The 13231-nt window shown below is 54.8% G+C and overlaps 2 protein-coding genes across 2 annotated transcripts; both read right to left on the minus strand.

Annotated features, from left to right (window-relative positions):
* Positions 1-5381: 5381 nt before the first annotated feature.
* GGS23DRAFT_603720 (uncharacterized protein) lies at positions 5382-8323 on the minus strand (the record flags this gene model as incomplete). Its single annotated transcript, XM_051519506.1, has 10 exons — positions 5382-6085; positions 6146-6365; positions 6435-6471; positions 6524-6579; positions 6638-6668; positions 6727-6872; positions 7033-7735; positions 7825-7859; positions 8114-8182; positions 8231-8323. The coding sequence occupies 10 exons, from the start codon at positions 8321-8323 to the stop codon at positions 5382-5384; spliced, it is 2094 nt and encodes a 697-aa protein (XP_051373758.1).
* Positions 8324-12457: 4134 nt separating this feature from the next.
* GGS23DRAFT_603721 (putative ubiquitin carboxyl-terminal hydrolase) lies at positions 12458-13231 on the minus strand (the record flags this gene model as incomplete). Its single annotated transcript, XM_051519507.1, has 2 exons — positions 12458-13149; positions 13204-13231. The coding sequence occupies 2 exons, from the start codon at positions 13229-13231 to the stop codon at positions 12458-12460; spliced, it is 720 nt and encodes a 239-aa protein (XP_051373759.1).

The raw sequence follows: 13231 nt of genomic DNA on the forward strand, positions 1-13231 counted from the left end.
AAAAGTGAGGCAGGCGAAGGTGAGCGATCATCGCCGTTGTCGTTCCGTTCTTTGTTTTTTCCCGCCCGGGTATCTGAGCCGATCCTACCGCACAGCAGGAACCGGAGGAGCCGTAGACGGGGTCGTGGAATTGTAACTAGGGGAGAGTGGCGAGGTGAGGGTGATGTAGAACCGACGACGAGCTTTGTCTGAGCCTGCAGCGGATAGCGATGCCGACGATAGCGATAAGTCGGGGACCCTCCCCCTGAGACTGAGACGCGTCCACGGTGGCGCAACACGCGCTCTCGGGTAAGAGGGCGCGAGAGAGAGAGAGAGATGTTGAGAGGGGGAGAGACGGAGAGAGGGAGAAGATCCGGATGGAGGGTGGAAACGCCAAGCTGCGCAGCCGGCCCAAACGGTTTGTCGGACGAAAATGTAACATGCGCACGTTTGACTCGCATTTGAGGACGCTGATAGGCGCATATGTACGTAGGAGGCATGTAAGTACCCAGCCCAACCTAACTTAATCTAGGTCATGCACGTACCGGTATGGATATACATAGTACCTACCTACCTAGGTAGGTAGGTAATAGTATACTCATAAGTGCTGGCGTCGATGTGGCAGGCAACCCTGGCGCATGTAGTCTACCTCTTGACAAGATCTACTAGTACGTGAGTATATGTAGGAAAGTCGTATCAGCACACTCTCTCGAGCATGTAGGTACATACATACTTGATATATACAGGATACCTGTTCTGTACATATGCATGTCTCTCTCCCACGCGCGCGAGGCCCTGCAAGAGAGATTGCCGACGTACCGGGCCACAACCTGATCCTAGTTGGCGCCAGACGTGGGTACGTATGTATCTCCTTGCCTTGATGTCGCGGTATATAATACCTGCTGCGTATACCCGTTTACCCGTTTACCCGTAGTTAGAGGTTATGTGCGTGGAGCACTCCCCGCTGCCCTTGCCATTATGATGACATGGAGAATCAGCATTATGAGGCAGGAACTTGCGTACTCGCACGCATACGCGCCGACCTCAGGCCTGAGGTACCTATATATGTACCTGGCTACACACATATCTTAGGTACCTAGGTACGTAGTATAGTAACTAGGCATCCAGAGGAGGAGGGAAGCCACGAGACGCCTGATCCGGTTAGCTTCAGTGGTACCGACAGCTTTGGGACTTGCATTGCATGAACTCCACAGGACTGGGCAGGCAGTGGGGAGAGCTTTTGGCAGCAGCGGGCGGCTTACGTAGTGCGTGTGGGCTGGCACGGGATTAGGTACGTCCAAACTGCGCTCAAAGCGCACTTCTGGCGCGGTACTGAGACGGGGGAAAGCCCGAAAGAACAAAAAACGTGCCAGACGAAGGAGAGCTATGGCCGGCTGATTGTGCCACGCGGTCGGGGTCGGAGGACCAGCTTCCCCCCCCCCTACTTACTGCCCGTGGCATAGCCGGGTCAGGACCCAGGTGGCCGGGATGGGATAGGAGAGAGGAGATGGGCGTATATGCACGTACGCGTGTATGCATATATGTACATATGTACTCCGCTATGCAGGTATACAGTACGCGCGTACGGGCGTTGCGACAGCGACAATAGGGTGGACACCTTTGCTTTGGTGCTTGGTCCTTTGGTAGCTTGTAGGGGCGAGAGAGGCCGGGAATCCTTCTCGAAGCCGTCGGCCAAGGGATCACTGGACCCGGTTCCGAGTCGTACCATACTTACAGTCATAGCTCTGTTGAACGTATGTTTCGCCTTCTCCTCTCCCCTGCGCTCCTCTCCCTCTTTCGGTCTTCTGGTTCCCGGAAGAGAAGGGCGTATACGCTCTCGGGGGCACGGGTTCGACGCACCTATATTCATATTTATATTTTTAATTTTTTGCGGCTTTCAATTTCTATATCCTTCCTTCACGGTTAGGAGGAGGCGTATGTGCGAGTATTGCTATGACGGTATGCAGGAGAAGAAATTACATAACGTAGCCGGCATTATAGACTACAGAGGAGAGGTTGTTTCCGAAGGCTCCCGTCTAATATCAGGTCATTATACAGTAGGTACCTCCCTGACGTATAGATGAGGGGGTGTACGTGTATAGGTATATATTATATATGTAAGGTACCTACCTCATAACCTACAGGCTTGCTAGGTTGAAACCGTTGTGCGGGGCATGCGCCGACTTCAACTACCTTACCCAATGTATGCATATACATACCTACATACCTGCCTATGCAGTAACCGAGACAGATACCTATACTATAAGATGTTGTACGTGGTACACGCGCGCATGCACTTGGGTGTGATGCCACCGGCACCGGTGGAGCGTCACTCTTTCCTCCCCCAGAGCCTGCCTGCCTCTACCTAAGGCACACATGTATGTACGTACCTACACACCTCCATATCTGCGTATCCCTCGGCCTTCTTCCTTGTCTTCTCTTCTTCTTCCATTTTTCCCGAAGCCGCGCTTGGACATATCCAAGCTTGTCATCGATCTCTCTCATTTACGCTGTCGTCGCCCAACCCCAGGCCAGCCAGCCAGCCAGCCAAACCGCCGGCCATGCCAACCCGAACACGCATACCCAGACACCTACTACATTACTACGTGCGCACATATGAGTACACGCACACACACACACGCACACGCGCACGGCAAAACCCATCAACCAACAATCCCTACTGCCATAACCTGTGTGGGCCCTCTCTCCGAACCACGCCGAAAAAGTAACCGCCCGGTCCAAGCCGTCAAAGCGCAAATTGGGTTTCGCCCAGGTCAAAGCGCTCGTCTGATCTCTGTCCTCTCGTTCCTATATCTCGCTTCATTATGGCCTCGGAAAAGTCCACAGCGTGCCGACTAGAGAGTACTCTCGTATAATCCCTCTTCGCGCTATGCCTACCCCCTCCCTTCCGCCCTCCGCCCTGTGCGCCCTGTCTCTCTCCGTCCCCTCTCACCGTCGCCGCCTCCCGACGCCAGACTTACCATGCCTAACAATAGGGCAACCCGTTATGTAGCATCCACCGCGGCCGACTGCAGGGCACACGAGAGGGTTCGTGCCAGGCCCTGCAATAAAAGTGCCCAATAAAAAGTCTGATAGGCACTTCAATGCAGTGCAACCGTGCTGACCTAGCGCTCCCTCGCTCTCACGGTCTCTCTCTTAGCCTCGACGTCTTCCCGAGTAGGGCTGTTCGCGACAGGCCTCAGCCAAGCCAGAGGTTCAAGACGTTCCCGCTGGTCACATTGTGGGCGACACTTGCCGAGCCGGTATCCATAGACGCTAGTATCTGTCAATGGCTATCATAACTGCCATTGCTGCCGCTAACCTGCTAAGGAAGTATGGGCGGAGGAAGGGTATGGCTCGTCGGGGCGTCGTGATCTACCTACGTAGTACATACGCGCACACGCACACCACACAATGCATACCTCCCTATCTACTTACCTCGCCAGTCAGCACGTATGTACCACTCGCACATACGACATATCTCGGCGACACGGGTCGGAGTGATCAGCGCGGATTGGACACGGCAGCCGCTGGCCGTCGGAAGCATTTGCGCTCAGCTCGATACGCTCGCTGCCTTTGCCCGCGTGTGGTGGCAACAACACCGCGCGGACACTCAACCCACCCGTCCGAGAATTCCGACGCGGCCAATCTCGCGCCCACATCTAGTGGGATCGTGTCTCACATATCTGTGCATCTAGATGGCCTCGTGTAGACCGTGTTCGACGGAGTGATTGCCCACCTCCCTCCAGCGATGAGGGGAAACAGAAAGTGTCTAGGATAGAGACGCCAAACGAGGCAGAGTCGCTTCTCACTCTACGGCTCTACCCAGTTAACCCAGTCTCTACCAATGCGAGACAAACCCCCTCCCCCGATCGAGAATTCCCGGGGGTTGAGTCCAGAGTTGTAGGCACCAACAGCGATTACGCGACAGACCGCTCATTCGACGCTGCGGCCGCCAAAGCCTCACTTGTGCTCGCCCGTACACACACGTATGTATGTTTTCACCTGTAGCGCAAGCCAGAGGAAGAGGAAAAAGAAAAAAAAAGGGCCGTAGCGGCGATGAGAACAGGGCGCACCCCAGCGTCACTGTAAGCTCGGCCAGATTTGGCCCTGAGGAACAGGATCTTGGCACGCGAATGGCGGTGTGTGTGTGCTGCGCGTTGCGCTTGTCCGCGCGCGGTGCCTTCCCATCGCCGGGCTGCCCTCCCAGGGCTCAAACGGAGCAGCGGTATTTCATTCGGGAGAGAGAGAGTGTGTGTGTGTGTGAGAGAGGGACTCGGAGGGAGCACTCAGGCGGCTAGCAGTGGAGGATTGCTCTCACAGATAGCTCCCTCCCCTCCCCATAGGGATTGCGGGAATTTGCCATATACTGGCCCCTCCCCCTCCCCCGGTCTCTCTCAAAGCGGGACGGCAAACGGACGTGTGCTATCAAGCGCCAGAATATTGGGCTGGACGGCGCCTCCTCGTTTATGCACCTGGGGGCGTGGAGTGTGGGTTGGCTAATGCGGGCGGGTTTGCTCGAGGCGCTGGGACGACAGCGACGAGGCCGAGGCCGCGTGCCGCGCGAAGCGGATCATACAACGCGAACGCAACCTGAGCCTCTTGACCGCGGCCGACGACGGCCGCGGATTGGCCGAGACCAGTCAGCCCTATAATGGCAGGGCAATTCTTGTTTCTTATTTTATTTTTAGCGAGCCGTGAACGCTAGATCGCGGTGTTTCGAAGCTTCTTGGAAACCCCGAGACATCCTCCCAGGTCAACGTAGGTCCGAGCCGACGTGGCCCCGTGAATCAGAACCCCTTTGCCGGGTGAGCTACCGAGACAGCTACCAAGACGCCTATGCTGGCACCTGGACTCCACGCTCTCCTGTGTCTTGGAAGCTAGAGAAAGATCTATCCCGTTTCTACTACCGCAGCTTCACGACCTGGCGAGATGAGAAGCAGTGAACCAACCCCCTGTATTACCCTAACCCGCTCTCCACGCTCGGCGCAAGAGCGGATATTGACCTCATGAAGTACGCCGTTTCTATGCTGACCAACAGAGCAAGTACGAGGCGAGTTCGAACTGCCAGGTCGTTGGTGTATATACATGGCCACCCGATACGGAGGTTGCACATACGTCTACCATAAATGCTTCAAATCCAGACAGCCATGTCCCTTCGCTAGCAATGCAGATACCAATCCCATAAATACTTATCGGAACATTCGCATCCGAAAGCACCTAGCGCCAGTTTCTTCCATGACATCTGATACGACCCCCGAGCGCGGTATACAGCCAGAAGCTCTGATCCACAAAGGGGGAAATCTTTGGTTATTCCTTATTCCAAATTTCTTCTGCACCCCGCTGATCTAATACGGCTGAGTGGGAAAACATTCAGAGAAGAAGGAAAAGTGTAGTAGTTATCACGTGTCATCCCCCAGCGAGTAGATGCCCTTCAGAATCTCCCAGCACCACAGAGCAGTCGGATCAGCGTCTTTCAGGTCCCGTATCCAGTCTGTGTAAAGGATGGCCGTCTCGTTGGCGTCTTGTTCGAATTTGCTTCCCATCATCGTCCGTATCCGCACCAGGATCGGCACCTGCCGCGTCAGATGTAGAATCAAGAGGATGCCTAGGAGGTTCTGCGACCAGAAGAACAAGCACGGAACTAACCTCTTGTGGAAGCATGTGGGCGACATGGTGATGGGCCATTTCAAGCAAGCCTTAAGGCATTCCACAACCCCGTCCGCGTCGTCCCGTGTCATCTGCTCCGGGCGGTGAAGGGCCTTGAAGATGAATGGTCGGTAAATGAGATACTTGACGTAGTAATATCGGGTCCGGAGGCTAGCCGTCTGTATATCTAGCGCGTAAGGATAGCTCACGGGAGGGCTGTCCAGATCCGCCGTGAACATGAAGTTGGCGTGGAGATCGGGAATGGGAGGCGGATACATCGATTGGTCGTCGTACAGCTCTTCGGTCGGGTTCGGTACGGCCCCGGGGTGTTCTTCTTCCCAACGCAGATATGCAGGTAAGAGGCCTCGCCACTGATCTAGTTGGGCGGCCATCTGCTTCATCATAACCGTGGCCGGCGTGGCCGGCGTTTCGGCTGCGAGATTCGTAGGGCCGAAAGCTTTGCTTCCCTCGTTAGCCGTCTTGCTACGATGTGAAGGTAACGAGCAATGCAGCTTACCATTAGTCAATGTGGTGTGAAACTCCACAGAGAGTCTCCGAAGCACGATTTGCGAGGCGAAGTGCTCTTGGAAATGTGATGTCTGGTTTCCGATGTAGTCATCCTCCGAGTACGGGCCGCTGAAATCTGGCAAGCCAACTATGGCTTCTAATTTGTCGAGCCCAGTCTGAGGCAGGTTCAGCTCCATGTTTAAATATCTGTCGAGGGTCAGCCCGGATCCCTAAGCGGATAAGAGTGAGTCGTTGGTGTACGTCTCCATTATGGAACAATGCCAAAATGCCCTTCGAACCAAATCGCCTCGGTGTGTCGTCAACTCTTCCGGGTTGCTGAGGCCACGTCAACCATGATCAACCTCGTTTCATCATCTCTTGTGCATACCTGGTCAGCAGCGCCTGGCAAGCTAGCGAGGCTGATATCGTCATGCGCCAGAACTCCTACGCCAATTAGACCCCAGGCCGTGAAGATAATACCTGCAATACCGGGAGGAATTACCAGATGATGACAACACGTTCCGTAGTATATACTATGTAACCGAACTGGTAAGCTACAACAATACGAGTTGCGATTGGGAAAGCACTCACGCTGCTAATGCGAACATCTGTACATTTTCCAGACTGCACTCGGTTAAATTGAAACCCATTCGCTTCCTGGCCTCGTTAAAAAGCAGCAAGCCCGGTGGTCTCTCTAGAGTTCCGCCCCTGACACCGCTAGGGCGACCTTTATGGGTCTGCAAAAGCGTATTAGCAGCCGTCTCTCCGCGTTGTAGAAGAACAGGCGGATAGCGTGGGTGGGAAACGGGTTGGATTTCACAAGGTATGCCTCCGGTACTATGCGATACTGTGAACGAAGTGAAAGGTTGATAATGAGTTGCTCGATATCTGACTTACACCGAGGGGGGCGCCCTGTGTAGCGTTAAGAGCGACTTCGCCGAGCGCGAATACCAGACAGGCCAATGTGGAAGAACTGCTCTCATCGAAGCCATTATTCCCGATGGAAGGCAATACTTCCGACACAAACGATTGCCGATCCATGATCGGATGTATCAAGTTGAACGTATCGAAGTACGACTTAGCGAGTCGCTGCATCGTTTCCCAGTTCAAGTTTAGCTCCCCCGTCTGCATCACTTGACTCGAGTGAGGGACCTGCATGGGAAGAGAGGACCCCTCGCCACCGATATGCAGAGAGCCATGCATGCTCTTTGGCAGAGACATCGTCCGTCCCTGCAGGCCCAACAACACGGCAACTCCGTCTTTCTCTAGACATGCTAGGTCGAGATTCGGGACCTTATTCTCGAGGATCGGCTGCACGTAAGGCCAAGATAGCGTTTTATACGTTGCGGAGACGTACTGAACGTCTCGCGCAGAGGCTGGGGGGATTGGCGGCGGCGGCAGATGCACATTCTGAGGGGACCACGAACTGATCCGGCTGGTATCTAGCGTCGTGGCGGAAGGATTGGGCAGTGTAGGGCCATATATGGATTGGGGAAAAGAGCCTCGAGTGTTGAGGTTATCGACTTTCCCCTCGAGATTCCTTAGCCCCCCTTCGAGGCTCTTGAGTCTCTCCAATATCTCAACAAGGGTCTTGTCTTTCCTGCAGCTAGTCAGTATGGTCGACGCGTAACCGCACTACACCATTCGGCAACGGGCGACTGGTCGAATGTGCACTCGGAGGATACGCACTTGGTCGGCTGGGGCTCTCGATATTTGCATTCCAGCTGACGGGGTTAGTAGCACACTAACGCGGGTTGAGATGACGAGCCATCCTCACATTCATTCGCTGTTCCGCACCCCGGAGTTAGTGATTAGCCTACTCGCACAGTTTATACGAATCCCCCAAGAGGACCATCGAGAGTAGACGAGTGCTGCACGACTTCAAGAGCGATTTTCCCGGGAGAGAAGGGGGGGGGAGGTTGCTGACTTGCTTCCCGGCAGGCTGGGACGGACACGCAAAAGACTTTCAATCACTGACCTGACAAGTAGCGCACTTCGGCCGTTCCTCGCTGCATCTCTGTTTGCGCTGCCTGCAGGACTCACAGGCCTAGACGGATGGTCAAAACTGGTTGCGGAGAGTGGGAAGGCAAAATACCTGGGCTGCTATCGCGCCCCGCTCCTTTCTGCTGTTGGTGGGAGTCGCCGGGCCAGCAGAACTTGAATTGTTCGAAGCGTTCTCGGGATTCATCCTCTATAATTAATAAGCGAGCCGGGGAGAGGTAGGTGAGGATGGGGGGAAAAGGCCTCTAGTTCGAGGTCGATCGGGAAGGTTTCCTGTCAACAGGGGGCACATGACAGACGAGACGAGGTTAGTGCTACGGTGGTGTCCAAACCCGACTATCCCTAAAGAAGCGCGTGTGCCAAAGAGCGAGTCGACGCTGATCAGGCGCGCGATGTACTTGCCGTATGGGGGTCTGGGTCTGGAGGACGGTCGCCGGGCCGGACCGCAACGCGTCGACGGCGGAGGTATCAGCTCGGATATCTAGCGGTCCGTAGATGGGCTAGTACGGTGGCGACTGGCCGGCCGGGATCATAGTCTGCTCTACCAGCGTGTGTCATGCGGTAGCGACTCTTCAAAGAAGCACGAGGGCAAAAATTGATGGAGATTTTGTATTTTTTGGAGACATTTGGGCCAAGGCAAGCAAAACCGAATGTTTTGATGATGGTGGAGGGTGGTTCTCACGGAGGAAATGTCCGACTCCGCCGGCCGCCTCACCAAGGAAGGGAGATACAGGGCCTTAATTTGGTTTTGTCGAGCGCTCGCGGTCGAAAGGTACCGCTCTCTCGACGGGCCCGGCAACAGTTTACAGAACGGTCAGTGCAGTGAAGCTTGCTCGCCAGACAGCCGGACACATGACTTCCCAAGCGCTCGAAACCGCTGTGATTTGCTTTATCCTGGTGGTTGATGCAACGGCGCGGGTTGCCAGTTGGAGACCGGCGAGAACCTGATTAGTGTGGCTGTTGCACTGGCAAAAGGAACCCATCAGGAATAAAAGTGGCCAGACCTCAAGGGGCTGAAGAAGGCTGCAGAGCCAGGTAGCATGGACATATGTATGAATGCCCCCTTCGCAAGCCCGTCGAGGCGCCGCAAATGAGACATCTCTCTCTACCTACCTCTTCCCACGCGCTCACCCACCCACCTGCAAACCGTGCATCCGCTCATCCTGGTGGCAAATGCAGCGCTGGCCTCTGCAACTCACAACCCGCTGCCAAACATCCCAACGCGGTCCCGCAGCGACCTGGCTCCGGCGGCCATAGGCCCGTAGGGGCTGGTCTCGAGACGATGCGTTGCCGGGGTGGTTCCCAGGTCGTGGGAGCTCGCTGCTAGGCAAATACAATTGGACCAAAATGAAAGGCGGGTGGCGGAGGCCCAGCTCGAGTTCTCGAACCTCGTCCAGGTCAGGTCCAAAAGGGTCAAGTCTCGACGATGGATGACGGGCGGGCTTGGCTTGCCGACACACAAACGAGCGAGAAGCCCGACGTCATCCCGCTAGTTGCCGGCAATCTGCTGGATTCTGAGCATCGAGCTGCGCGGGCCGAAAGGATGTGCGGGAGGACGGGTAGCCAGCGCCCAGAGAGAGAGGAAGAGGAAGAGAGAGGGCCACGAAAAGCCGCAGATATATTGGCCGGCGAGAGTGGAAGTCGGTTTGTTCTTCGCGTACGAGTAAAACCCGGCCTCCTACGTAAGAATCGCAACGGACTAATAAAATCACTTGGAGGTAGGTACATGAGCGCAAATGCAGGAGGTACGTACCCGCACATCCATCAACGTCGCCCGGCTGCCCTGCCAGTGGTGGGACAGGACGGGAAGCTGGGACCCGAAGATGTGGGTAGGTACCTGGGAATTCTCAGGAAACGATGACGTCGAAAGATACACTCTCTTCTCTCTGCTTCTATGTTTTCCCGGGAAATCACAGCATAATGAAGATGAAGTTAATTTCTCTAGGTACCTAAGACGTCTCCCATCGCATATCTCGGCAGCATGGATAAAATTACACGTAAATCCAAGCAGAAGATGAATAATGGGCACGTCAAGTTGAGGGATGGGGGAGCAGCGATAAGAAGCGCAGATTACCTTAATTAAGCGTGTCAATGCGTCCGGATGGCATTCCCCCCAGCCCGCAGCGCCTGCCAGGCCTGCCACGCAGGTTGGTAGGTCGGTAGGCAGGTACCCAGGTACGCACAGCACCTAGGTACTTACTTGGGTGCCTGCCTAGGTAGGTACCTACCAACCTCTACCTCTAATGTAGGTACCTAGCCAGGTACCTAGCCACGCGTGGAAGTATGCCTGGGTACGTAAGCTGAGCGTCTCATCCATCCGCTCCCACGTAGCCAATCATATGCTACAGGCATATACTAAGAAGGTAAGCACGGAAGCACGGAAGTTACCAGCCTAGCCTAGCTGTACGTGCCTACCTCTCTGCTTCACCTATAATACGGGATGAACGCCACCTACATGCGCCTAACTGCCTACTGTGTGCAGGGGGGCCTGGCTTACGGTACCTACCTAGGGTGGGCACACAGCATCTAGGGAGGTACCTAGGTAGGCTGAGGCAACCACGGGTGATATGTTATGTACACAAGGTCCGTCTGCCTACTAAGAGGTAACGGTCTGTATCAAGGTACCTACCTAACTCAGTGGATGGCTTAGGCACATGCCTTACATCAGGTCAGGTATACCCGTACGACAACCTAAGTACCTACAGTAGGGAGGTGCTACGGCTTAGGCCCGTCCTGCCTCCTCGGCGAGAATAGAAGGACGGAAGTACACAAGTACATACGTAGGAGGCAGGTGGGTTTGTAGGTCTAGGTAGGTAGGTGGGTAGGTAGGCATGGATATATGCACGCGCATTACTTGTTCAGCTCCGTACCGCACGTCAACATTGCACCTGCCTACCTAACTACCTACCCAACAACTAACGTAGTACATAAGGCGCTACCTGCATGAAACGAGGCATCTACGTACATGGGTCTGTACCTGGGTCTGTGCCTGTACCTCCCCAAGATACCTGAGGTATTGTCGACCTCGGATCAGTTGAGAGGCGTAGAGGGGGAGGAAGGACCGGTCGGTGTGCCTCACCGAGAAGGTGCGTACTTGCATATGCCATATGTATGTAGGTATGTACCTATCTAGGTCGGCAGGAGCCGAGTCCGGGGTTCCCTCCAAGTTATTCAACCTGCATTTACATAATGTACCTACCTATGTACATATATCTTGGAGAGGCGGAAACTCGCCTGCCTCCTAATTCCTCCTACCACTACTACTACACACATCACATACATCCCACTATTAGAACTGGTGGTCTGCTCAACCATCCCTACTTATTTCCAAGTCTCAGACCAACCCAACTCCGTCCGCCTGGTAATCTATCGCTCACAAGACGCTGCCAGCATTTGCCTATAGCGATGATAGCAGCGGTATAGGAACTACGTGGTCCTAGCGGGCGCCGCTAGATTGGCCTAGGCCCTGGAATACCTACCATTTATACCCCTTCGTAACCCAGATTCTATGCAACCACGTCCTCGGCCCAGCCCGTCTCGACACCTTCATTGGAGAGCGCGGCGGGAAAGCGATAGATGATCTGTTGGCGACTTTCCTAATTTTCTGCGACCTTGGCTTCAGCCGCAGCCGAGCCTGGGCGACTACATTCGAACTACACGTCTACGTGACTATAATAAAGCTGACGAACCGGTCTCCTGATCCCACGTGTCTTATTCTTTTACACGCTGCATGCATCCGGCCACGCAAAGAAGCCGTCCAGTCTGGCCGTGAGTTGTGGGCCTCGCCGCTCGCTAAGGGGTGCTCTACGACGGCCCTGGCGACCATCAGCTCGTTAACCTCGTATCGCTCCGTCCGCAGTTTTGACGAGTTCTCAACCTTCCAATTCCCATTATTCGAAACCGGAGCCGCCCTTCACACAAATCCTCCACGCGGACCAGGAATAGCTATTTCGAGAACAACCAAACCTCGGGGCAAACAGCCGACCTCTTCTAGCCCAGCACTAACTGGCTCTTGGGATCGAAGAGTTAGGTGGCAGGCCGCTGTTGGCTGTTAGTCATAGGATACAGAGATTTGAAGGTCAGTGACCCGTCATTTCGAACGAAACCCCGAGCGGGTCGTCTCTGGGACAGGAGTATAGAGAGGTCTCACGTCACCAACAAGACTGAGCAAGTTTGACATTAGACGAGAGGCAGAGGAAACCTGCCACATGGCGGCAGCGGAAACACCAGCCGACGGGCACTTCGGATTCTAATCCGGACTCTTCTCCACAGTGATCACCCACAATACCGTGTTCTTCAGCTCATGCACATCCAGGAAGACCTATACCTTTCGTGACAAAGCAATGCAGCTAAACCGCAGATCTTCCCCTCCGGCCTCCTGCTCCAGTCGGATGACCCTCCTGAAGCCCAAATCAAGGGCTCTGGAGCTCAAGACGTCTTCATCAACCCCCAGGGCGCCCCGATCTATCGGCCCTTTCCTCGATCCTTCCAGTTCCCAGAGCCTGTCGTTTGCCTTGACGAAAGCCACGAAATGTTGACCCAGGTGGTCCTCGTTGCTCGCAGCCGTTTCCCCCAGCTGGACACAGGAATTGTGGGCTTCTTCGAAAGGCACGCTATCATAGAGCATTTTGGCCCGCTCTTCCCTCCCGAGAGGGATAGCGGCACGACGAATAGCATCTAGATCGGACCCTGGTTGGATGAAATCAGCCGCTGCGCCGTTGACGGCACAATGCAGAAATCCGATAGATCCGCAGGCGTGCTCAATGGTTTGCTTGAACCAAACGACGGGTTCTTCGGGACCGCGACCTTCATAGTCTGACTTTGCGGCGTCCTCGTTCCGGCGATCCTCCTTCCAGGCTGGAGTGTGAGGGAGGATGACGAGAAGAGCGAGGACAGGACGAGGAATATGGGCAGTTAATTCAGGCTCGTCGAGCGACCAAACATCATAGAAGGATAATTCGGGCGACAGTCCTAGTTTGGTCGCCAGCTGATTCATCACCTCAGGGTTGTTCTCTATCTCTCACGATTAGTCGCACGGAAACACGAACGGTCGCAAGAGCGCAATACCCAGCATAATCCACGTTTTGGGAGCCAT

Source organism: Durotheca rogersii (assembly GCF_024521655.1).
Source record: "Durotheca rogersii strain YMJ 92031201 chromosome Unknown GGS23scaffold_5, whole genome shotgun sequence".
Lineage (NCBI taxonomy): Eukaryota > Fungi > Ascomycota > Sordariomycetes > Xylariales > Xylariaceae > Durotheca > Durotheca rogersii.